The sequence below is a fragment of the Cyprinodon variegatus genome, unplaced genomic scaffold (genome assembly GCF_000732505.1).
Source record: "Cyprinodon variegatus isolate N-32 unplaced genomic scaffold, C_variegatus-1.0 Scaffold584, whole genome shotgun sequence".
Lineage (NCBI taxonomy): Eukaryota > Metazoa > Chordata > Actinopteri > Cyprinodontiformes > Cyprinodontidae > Cyprinodon > Cyprinodon variegatus.
In genome coordinates, this window is record NW_015151037.1 from 51,649 (window position 1) to 63,071 (window position 11,423).

Genomic DNA, 11,423 nt, shown 5'->3' on the forward strand with positions numbered 1-11,423 from the left:
TTTATTAATGTATTTTGCACAAAGTCTGTACCATGAAGCAATTGTGTTAGATCTACAGAGTAAGTGTTTCTCTTTTATAGACAAACCATAAGCTCAGCAGAGACTCATAACTTCAGCAGGCAGAAATTGCACTATTACACGACGCAGGCGCCACCTCCTCTTAAACTTTGGACTTTGCTTTTAACAACAAAAAATGTTATGTATGTTTAAGAATCCTCCCACTGCATGACAGCAGCCACAATGTGTGTTGCAGTCATGGCAGCAATAGATATGTTTCTCCAATCAATCAGCCCAGTATCAGTTTTAGGAGCTGTAGTGTTTCTGCTGATTGGGTATCACTGCTTTCTCTTCATGTTTAACCAAAATGAAAACAGACGGGGACCGCCGGGACCAAAGCCCTTTCCCATAGTTGGCAATCTGCTGCAGCTGGGTGTTAGGAGACGTGACCAAGCATTCATGAAGGTGAGGCAGAGCTGATCTCACATTGTTCTAATATATATTCCAATACATTTCACATCAATCTTATTTATATTATTTATGGTTTATCTTGTTTTCTTATAGTTATTTGCAGTGAATAGGAATATTATGACCACTGAAACACTCAAACTTTGTTTGACATATATTCTAATTTGCCCTCTTATAGGGCAAGTATTTGAAATGTAATGTCACAATACCCGGAAAAGAAACCCTTGGTAAATAGAAAGAGCAGTTTTAAAATGATGATTTGTTTGAAATGAAAAAGAAAAGCATGGAAAACATCTTAGAATGTTGCAGTTCTTGTTGTTAAATCATGAAATAAACTGTCATTTCTAACATTTGTTGGAAAGCTTTGTTATTAATTTCACTTCAGGCTACATGTCTCATTTATTAAACCCCATGTAGAATCCAAGAAGGCTTATAGGTCTACTCACCCCCAGGTTCTATTCATCATTAAGAGAGGTCCTCATATATAGTTATGGCCATGGGTAGGACAAAGTAATTGATTTCCAAATCATAAGTAAGTCTTAAGTTTTTTGGTGTAGTACAGACAGGTAAATCTCAAGTCAAGACCCAAGTCCTGTAATTTGAGTTTCAAGTCATTTAGAGTCCTTTTAACCACGAAATAATACAATATTTACACAAATAATGCATTATTCTATATATTTTTACTAAAACAACTGCAATTGAAATTGCAGAAAAAATTTAGTGCTGAGGTAGGTTACAGTTATTAAAACATCCATCCATCCATCCATCCATCCATCCATCCATCCATCCATCCATCATCAGGGTTCGGATCGCAGGGATAGCAGCTTCAGTAGGGAGGCCCAGAAGTCCCTCTCCCCAGCCCCTTGGGGGGAACCCCAAGGTGCTCCCAGGCCAGCTGAGAAACATAGTCCCTCCAGCGTGTCCTAGGTCTCCCCCAGGGCCTCCCCCCGGTTGGACATTCCCAGAACACCTCACCAGGGTAGACGTCCAGGAGGCATCCTAAGCAGATGCACGAGCCACCTCAACTGGCTCCTCTCGACGTAGAGGAGCATCGTCTCTACTCTGAGACCTCCCTGGATGACTAAGATCCTCACCCTATCTCTAAGGGAGAGCCCACACACACTACTTGTATCCGGGATCTCGTTCTTTTAGTCATGACCATATATGAGAGTAGCAACGTAGTTTGACAGGTAAATCGAGAGCTTTGCTTTTTTGCTCAGCTCTATCTTCACCACAACAGACCAATACATAAACATATAATAATCAAAAACATCCATGTTATTTCATGTATTTTAAAGATTATATTTTCTATAAGATTATATTGGACACAACAGTAATGAATGTAATGAAGTAATGAATAAGAAAAAAGGGTGCAGTGGAAAAAAGCTCTTCACTATATTAATAGAAGACAGAGAAAAATAATGCTGAGATTGGATGAGTAAGGAATGCTATTTAGGGGTTTGTGAGCAGCTCTTTAAAAAAAATCCTTTTTAATTTAGCCTTAAAAAGATTTATTAAATCATTCTTCATTCATCCTCCTCTCAAAACTTCCAGAGTTGACCTTACCCCTACTCTGCAATCCACCCAGCTTCCAGTCTCCTCGGTTATCCTCCAGATCTAGACCCAGACGCCCACCACCTCTGTCCAGCTCTGGTGGATTATCTGCCGAGCATTCTGCTTCAATCTACCGCTAACTTCCTCTAAACCCCTGATAGAGAGTGCACCAGAGTGTTGGTGAATAGTACTCCATCCTGGTGCACTCTGCCCAGTGTACAATCTCCCAAGAAGAGAGTGGGAGCTCAGTCAGGAGCAGCAGAAGATCAATTTGATTTGCTGGAAGCTGTCAGATCAAAAACAACATGGATCTTATTTGAGTGACTGTTCTGACAGCACGTATTAACAGTGGTGTTGGTGGGGTTCTTTGGCACTCAAAGCAAGGATATTCCCTGGGCCTCCACCCCACCTGTACATGCCAAATAATTTTTTTTAAGGCAGACACAAATGCACAATCTCTAGGGGAATGTGTTATGTTTTAGTATGGAGAACCCCATAATTCAAGCTGACACTGTATGAGGTTTTAAGGTTTTACTGACAAGGGTAAGTAGGCCTATATATTCCAGACAAGGGGAAGACAGGCAGTTCCTGGAGAAGTCTGACTGTTTATGCAGTCTGACAGTATGCAGAGGCAGATTTTAACCAGAGTAGCCAACGGCATTATGCCAGACTTCAGTTGGAAGAGGTGGTTAGACTGATAATGCTGATGATGCACCGATGAAGAGTACCAGCAAAGGCAAAAAGGGAAGACTGACGTGCCTTCAAAGGCACGGGGAGGATGAAGGCTTGCCATGCCTGCATTGGTGTAGAGCAAGAAATGATAGATAAGGAAAATTTGGTACACAAAGAAAGAGATGAGGTGAAGAAGGTTACCATCAGTGATTTGCCAAACGTGCTTATCTAGAGGCTGAGGGCATTAAGCACTTGAAGGAGAGGGGAGATTTAGAAGAATTAATAAGAGCTGAAAGGGACCAGCGGTCCATACTGAATGAGTGACTTGAAATGTCTTAGATTTATTGGGATAGGATTAGTAAATGTATAAAGAGCCGGGCTGCAGTCATGGAAACGCTTTCAGAGAGCTGAAAGGGTTGCTAATAAGCTTATTAGTGATGTTTAATGTTACAGTTGAATCCTCCTGTAATACTGAAGACCACCAAGTCTTCCATAAAACAGAGGTAACCGTGTGGCAATACAATTTTGAGCTGTGTTCAGTATGTCTTGGTCTGAAAAACACCAAAGCAGGCCTTTCATGTTCAGAGGAGTCCTGGCACAATGCCGATTTTCCCTCAAGAAGTTTTGTCGCCAACACTCATCATTCCATGAGGTCCGGTGAATGACCCAGTGATGACCTCAAAAAAAGCTAATTATTTTACTAAACGTTTTGAAGAAATCTATATATTTTTTTCTTTTCTTTTGCACACCTGTCTTTGTCTCAGCTTTCTAAGAAGTACGGACCTGTGTTCACTGTCTACATGGGATCAAGGAAAATGGTGGTGTTGACGGGTTACAAAACAATCAAGGAAGCATTTGTAGGTTATGCAGATGAGTTTGGAGAACGGGAAGCACCCAGAATGACTAAAGAAGTAAACCAACAACACGGTAAATAGTGGGTAACATTCCAAACATGTAATACTAAACACTGGACTGACTTTTTTTATTGTTTCAAACAGGTATTGCATGGGCCAATGGTGACTCTTGGAAAGAAATGCGTCGCTTTGCTTTGACAAAACTTAAGGACTTTGGGATGGGAAAAAAAGTCTGTGAGGAGAAAATCGTCGAGGAATGTCAGCTCCTCATGCAGGAGTTTAAAAAGTTTAAAGGTAACAGCAGCTGTGAGAAATACAATAAATTATGCAGATAATAATATCCTGGCTATTCCACAATAAGATTGTCCACCAACAATAGCTGGTTGAAGTTATGTTAGATGGAAATCAGAGTTTCCAGATCCTTGTGCTAAACACTAAAAAATGGCTTCTTATCTGGATTAGATTAATCAGATTCAAAAGTACCAAAAACCAGTTAAACATCCCACAATTGAAGGCTGGAATTAGAGTTGCAAGCATTAGTGTGTAACCTACTGACTGGGAGGATTAAAACTTGCAGATCTCTCCTCCTCAAAAACTAAATAAAGTGTTCAGTCCAAATGTCAGTAACTTAGTTCTGCTACAACCTTCTGTTAAGTATGTATATTTTGATAATAATAATAATAATAATTGAACTTTATTGATCTCAAGAGAGATCTTGAGAAATTTACCTCAGCATTAAATCCATCCCCTTGGGGAGCAGTAGGCTGTCATTGTGTGGCACCTGGGGAGCAGTCTGGGGTTAACAGTCTTGCTCAGAGAGCCAGAGTTGAGGCTGTGCACTGCAAAAAATTTAAATCTCAATAAGTAATTTTTTTCTTAAAATAAGTGGATTTTTCTTGAAGAAAGGAGTAAAGTGAGACACATTGCCAATGGAACAAGACAATTTACATTTAAAATAAGAAAAAAACAATTGCAAATTGCATTGTCTTATTTTGAGTGTATATAATCTAATCATCTTATTTTAAGAGTTTAAAAAATAGTTCCATTGACAAATCATCTTATTTACCTGCTCAAATGAAGGGTAAATACGCTTAATTAAAGACATTTATACCCTTTTTTCGGATCATTTTTGCAGTGTGGGGATTAAACCCGATAATTGCAACCTTCTCAGAGCACAACCACACTGCTCTAACCCACTTGGCCAACACTGAGGATAAATATTTATTTTTTGATAAAGGGACAGTTTCTGCAAATGTATGGTTGTGCACTAATTGATTGCATCAGAAAAAGATCAAAAGTGCATTTTCAATTTCAGTATTCAGTGGAAAACTCCCATGCAATCATTTTAAATAGGTTTTTAAGCTTAAACGTTTCCTTAACTCCTCCAAATACATAATAAAACAAACTTAAAGATGGTCTACTGCATTAAGTGCTGTGCATAAACACTGATATTTTAGATCAGGTTTCCTAAACAAGTTTTATTTACACTTGTTCGAAAACTAATTTATTTGGCAACTTTTTGCAGATTATTGAAAAACAAATGATTTCTTCTTCCTGAGTGGTCTGTCATATTCAATTTATTTACTGCTCAAAACTATGAAACAGCTCTTTTATGCAAGCTAACTACTTCTCATAATAAATAGGACCAATAGAGTTTTGAAGAATTATTGTCTGTTTTCTTGCAGGTGAAGCCTTTGATATGACACAACATATAAGCTATGCTGTCTGTAACATAATCTGCTCCATGGTTTATGGAAAAAGATTTGAATACGATGATGTAGACTTCAAAACAATTGTTAATCGAACAAACAGATTAATTCAGATGATTGGCTCACCAGCAATACAGGTGTGACTTTACTGCTTTGAATGTATACAAAACTGACTTTTCAATTGTTGTTCTGAACACAAGACCTAAAATGTGAAAAGAAGATCTAACTGTTTATTTTCTCTTTATTATCAGCTGTCTAACATCTTCCCAATTTTTGGCAAACTGATATTCTCTGCCAGAAGGAAATTAGGCAATATATTTCTTGCCAATAAGCAACATCATCTGATGCTCCTAAACCATTTAAGACAGACCCTCAGTCCAAAGGTGTGCAGAGGAGTTGTAGATGCCTTCCTCATCCGTCAACAGCAACATCAGGTCAGAAACTTAATTGTTTTTCAGATATAATATTCAATATTGTACTCTGACTTTATCAGAATACATCTGCCTTGTTTTTAGTCAAAGTGCTCTAGAGATTAGGCATAAAACAATTGCTAGAGTTTACAGACATACAAATTTATGTTACCTTAATAAAATGCAAACAAATAAAGATAAAAATTGATCTGTGAAAGGCTGAACAGCGATAAAACTAATGATGAATGAAGGTGTATTTGAAAATTATTACATTTTGATCTATGAGAATCATAAAATTTTTATGTGCGCTATCATGGTAAAATATATTGTTAAAAAAGCACCAGGATAAGTAGCCTGGGTGCCATTCCGAACTTAGTTCGGTCTGGCATTGCTCCATAGTAGCGCGAGTATGATTGCCCACTCTCTGGCGATCCAATCAAATAGTCAGGGCGGGCTTTGTACGATGATGGACAGGGACAGAAGATATCGACAGCAAATTAATTTTAAAAGGGGAACAGAGAAACGCGATCAAGGTTCATCTTCTTATTCTAGGCGTGCAACTGCACGCTTTGATTTTTGTTGACAACAACTATGCATCGCTTAACATACGTCACACACTCCGTTGCTCCTATTGGTTGTAGGTCTATCCAATTGAGTGCAGAGGCATTTTTTTTCCTGGTTCGTTCAAAACACGCCCCATAATCACAGCTCTATGGAGCAGCATCAGACTCATATTCTGACTAGAATTGAGTCGGACTACGTCAGGCTACAGGATAAGAGCAGCTGTAAAGAAGGAAAACCAGAATTTTCTACATGATAATATATATATAACCTGGCAAAAGTTCTCAGTCATCCAGGTAGTAGTCAGTCCAAAAAAAAGAAAATTAAAAACAATCCACTGGACTTTGTTTCCAAGTTTGAAGATGTTTTGCTTCCCATCCAGGACTTCAGGAAGCGACCGACCTTTCAGACACTTAGATGGGTATGGGGCTTTGCAGTGTAACAAAAGAAGCCAAACGACCCCCGTTCCAAAGGGGTGGACCCGTGCTCCAATTTGCATGTTTTCAAAACAAAAACAAGGTTTTGTTGGGCTACTGTTTAAAACCTCGAACTCAACGCTGTTCCTGACATTTTGAATTGAAAAAGCTTCCTGGATGGGAAGTGAAACGTCTTCATACTCGGAAACAAAGTCCTCTAGATTGTTTTTAATGTTTTTTTTTTTTTGGGAATGATATAGCTAATAAAACATTAACATTCATGTTAAAATAAATATATATTAAAATGGTACATCCAGTTTGAAGGATGACTTCCTGCCGAGGGGCAAAGACAAAAAACAAGATGAAGACTCAGGTTGACAAGAACTCAGTTTGACTCAGCAAAACTCAGCTTGGCTAGAGTACCCAAAACTGGCAAATACTCTGGCGTCGAGGTAGTGGCAGTCAGCAGCTTAAGAGCACTCAGTTAACGAGGTAACCCTCTGCAGGTGTGTGGGGAGGCGGACCAGAACCAGGCGCCTCCTGGTGGAGGAAGGGAGACAAACACAGAAACACACAGACAGGAATCCTGACACATATAAAAAATATCCTTAAAGCATGCAAAATAATGCTATGAACATTTGCCTTTGCAACTGTAGACATATTGCACTGTTAATTTTCCATTATAAAGTGTAAAGGGGCAGTAAGAAAAGACCAACAGGAACTTTCCATCACATTCTGTGGGTGGTGCAATTTGGCAATAAAACACCTTTGCTCTGGGGCTTTAAAATCAAAATGGTCATAAACCCACAGTTTTTTTGCAAACACTGGGGATGCATAAATATCTGGTTGCATACAAAGATCTTTCGATTAAATGATGGCACCCAACAAGCTGTGCATTCTAACTACGAACTACAGTGAGAAAAAATATGTGAACACCCTGCTGTTCTCCCACTTAGAAATCATGGATGCGTCTGAAATTGTCATTGTAGGTGAGTGTCCAATGTGAGAGATACAATCTAAAGAAAAATCCAGAAATCAAAATATATGATTTTTTAAACTATTGATTTGTATGGTAAAGCTGCGAATAAGTATTTGAACAATTGTCTATCAGCTAGAATTCTGACCCTCAAAGACCTGTTAGTCTGCCTTCAAAATGTCCTCCTCCACTCCATTTATTAACCTAAAGAAGATGCACCTGTTTGAGTTGGTTAGCTGCATAAAGACACATGTCCACCCACCCTATATAATTAGTAGAAATTGCTTTGGGGGTGTTTTTTCTGCACATGGGATGGTAGACTGCAGGAGAGGATGACTGGGGCCATTTATTGTGGTATTTTGGGCAACAACCTCCTACCTAAGATGGGTGGAGGCTGGGTCTTACAGCATGACAATGACCCGATGCACGCAGCCAGGATAACCAAGCAAGGGCTCTGTAAGAAGGATATCCAGGTTCTGGCGTGGCCTAGCCAATCTCCAGACCTAAACCCAATAGAGTATCTTTGGAGGGAGCTCAAACTCTGTTTCTCAGCAACAGCCCCGAAACCTGACTGATCTAGAGAACAACTGTGTGGAGGAGTGGGCCAAAATCCCTCCTGCAGTGTGTGTAACCCTGGAGAAAAACTACAGGAAACATTTGACCGCTCTAATTGCAAACAAAGGCGACTGTATCAAATATTAACATTGATTTTCTCAGGTGTTCAAATACATATTTACAGCAGTATCATACAAACACATAGTTTAAAAAAAATCATACATTAAGACTTCTGAATTTTTTGTTTTACATAATGTCTCTCACAGTGGACATGCACCAACGATGACAATTTTAGACCCCTTCATGATTTCTAAGTAATAACTTGTAAAATAGCAGGATGTTCAAATACTTATTTTCTTCACTGTATATACTGTATTATATCTTGAGATATATTTCAATTCAAACTTTTAGAACTCTTTATTCGTTTCAATTTCTGATTTTAATTTTAGAATGTTTATTAATTAGAAAACATTGTTGGTCTACCCCAAATTAAGCTCGGACATCAGGAATGACTTTATCATGATAATCAGTTATTCATGAATGGTTTATCATTCTCGTTTTTGAACTGTACCTTTTCATCGACTTAATAGTATGCTATTAATAAAATAATACAGAATTAATAAAGTATGCTCTTTGGAAAAGTAAAAATTATTCTTTGGTTTGCTTTATTAACTTTATTTTGTGTACTCAATTAAGAAAAAAGAAAGATTTGGACTTAAAACCTATAAACGTGCTTTAAGCACACACTATCAATATGGCCTTGCTAAAATAAATAAATAAATAAATAAATAAATAAATAAATACAGTCTAACGGTTGCTTTTCTGCAGGAATCTGGGATCACTGACAGCCATTACCATAATGACAACCTCCTTGTGACAGTCATGAATCTGTTTGCAGCTGGAACTGAAACAACAGCTACAACACTGAGATGGGCCCTCCTGTTTATGGCCAAATATCCAAAAATACAAGGTTAGGAGAAATATACCCTTTGACATTTTGTAAAAAAAATTTGTAAAAAAATATGCAGTAGGTAGCTGCTGATTACAAAAATAAGAAAAAATATGCTATGCTTATTGCTTTTATGCCTCCAGACCAAGTCCAGGAGGAGCTGAGGAACGTGATTGGAAGCCGGCAGGTGCAGGTTGAGGACAAACAAAAGCTGCCTTTTACAGAGGCTGTCATCTATGAGACACAAAGACTGGCCAACATTGCCCCTCTGGCAATTCCTCACAGAACAAGCAGCGATGTCACCTTTCAAGGTTATTTTATTGAGAAGGTATACATATAAACTTTGTTGATGACGCATGGCATTTATATGTGGTCAAATCTGAATGAAATGTGAAAAAAGAAAACAGCTAGTAATTAGTTTTAAATCCATTCATATAGCGTAATTGGACATTATGCTAAAAAAAGTCATTGTTACACTTAAAATCTGTCATGATTTAATTGAAGGTCTGACCCAAAAATGCAGATGACCAAACAGAGAGACCAGGGAAAAGTTTAACAGGTTTATTAAGAATATAGAGATGAGTCCAGTGCTGCTCTGAACACTGTCAAACCGGAATTCTCCAGAAAAAGATGTCCTTTATTGAATCCAGTCTGTGTGGAATGCTCCAGAGATTGTCTTGTTTGGTGTTGGGTGGACAGGGTTACTCAGACTGCGGTTGTTCCTTGGTGAATGGAGAAGCTGACTACCACTCAGATTTCCTGCGGTACTTGAACGGGCTGCGGTGCAGATGAAACCTTTGCTCGGTGTGAAGCTCAAACTACCTCTTGGGGAAAGTGGGTCCAAACTTCCTGTTTGGATCCCCACCGCAGTTAGAAGCTCAGTTGGTCCTTCCAGAGAGAGAAGGTCCAAACAAATCCAGTTTGCAGGATGACTTCCTACCGAGAGGTGAAGACAAAAAACAAAGTTAAGACTCAGGTTGACAAAAACTCAGTTTGACTCAACACAACTTAGCTTTGCTAGAGTACCCAAAACTGACAAACAAAAACTCAGGTACCCAGTATTGGCAAACACTCTGGCGTCAAGGTAGTGGCAGTCAGCAGCTTAAGAGCACTCCACAGGCAATGAGGCAATGAGCTGCAGGTGTGCAGGGAGACCCAATGAGGACGGGGCACCACCTGGTGGAGGAGGAAAGGAAACACAAAAACAGACCACACAAACTGGATTCCTGACAAAATCAGTCCGATATGCTTATTTTGTATTACTGTACCAGCCCTTTGAGTGACATCTGGGCATCCTTGGGCTACCCTAACTTTAAATTAGCTGAAAGACCATGAAAAACCATGTTTTTAAACACATTTATATGGAAGAAAAACAGTCTCATTGGAATCTACACTTTGTATCCCCAAATCTTAAACACTAAATTTTTCAGCACTGTATTTTAAACACTGATTTTTTTTTTTACACACTGAATTCCTTACACTGATTTTTTTTGTGGTGAAAATTCAGTCTTTAAAATTTGGTGCTAAAAAAAAATTAGTGTTTAAAATTCTGTGTAATAAAAATTCAGTGTTTCCAAATTTCCTCTCTTTCTGTCTGAACTTTAATAACACTAGGCTCACACTGAATGCTGTGTAGCTGCGGTACGGATGACGCCAGAAACCCAAATCCTTTTATTTCAATGTGTACACCCATGTTAGACACAGTGCCGTGCTGTTAGGGGTACAGAGGCTGTGGGGGTCAACAAAGTCTTGAAGTATGAAAGAAGTTTGGCCAGATGATGCACTGGTCTCAGCATCAGAAAAATAAACAGAAAAAGCAGGTGCCAGACAGAAAAAGGTTGTGATGAATTTCAGGGGATTTCAGTAAATTAAACCCACCAACCTGTGACTATTGAAAACAACAAGGCAAAACAGTAATAAAACAGTTATAGCAATGCACACAATCAAGTAGACATCACACTTTCTTTTGACCTAAAGCCTCACTCTCACACCACAAATATTTTATCTTCCTTTCTGCCATGGATGCTCTTGCTTCTATGTTTTTATTCTCAACCAAAATAGAAGATAGAACTGCTCTCTTTTCCGTCCATTTCTACCGATCTGCCGCTAGAAGTCAGTTGAAGAGGAAGCTGGGAGTGAATCACTATAAGCCTCCAGATGAGTCCTGTGGACTGGATAGGACATTTAACAGGCTATTATAGACAAAAAGAAGGGTGAGCAGGAAACCTCTGGTAATGATTGATAAATGTGATGGATGGAGAATCTGTTATATAGATGGATCTGCTCTCATCTTTGACTGATT

The 11,423-nt window shown here is 38.7% G+C and overlaps 1 protein-coding gene across 1 annotated transcript in view; it reads left to right on the forward strand.

Moving 5' to 3' along the window:
- The first annotated feature begins 255 nt into the window (after window positions 1–255).
- Window positions 256–11,423, forward strand: part of LOC107095914 (cytochrome P450 2K4-like) — an 18,896-nt gene continuing 7,728 nt past the window's right edge. Inside the window, exons 1-7 of the mRNA XM_015392284.1 lie at window positions 256–462; window positions 3,456–3,618; window positions 3,690–3,839; window positions 5,231–5,391; window positions 5,506–5,688; window positions 9,001–9,142; window positions 9,265–9,449. Coding sequence (XP_015247770.1) covers window positions 256–462; window positions 3,456–3,618; window positions 3,690–3,839; window positions 5,231–5,391; window positions 5,506–5,688; window positions 9,001–9,142; window positions 9,265–9,449 — 1,191 coding nt within the window. The remainder of the gene's footprint in view (window positions 463–3,455; window positions 3,619–3,689; window positions 3,840–5,230; window positions 5,392–5,505; window positions 5,689–9,000; window positions 9,143–9,264; window positions 9,450–11,423) is intronic.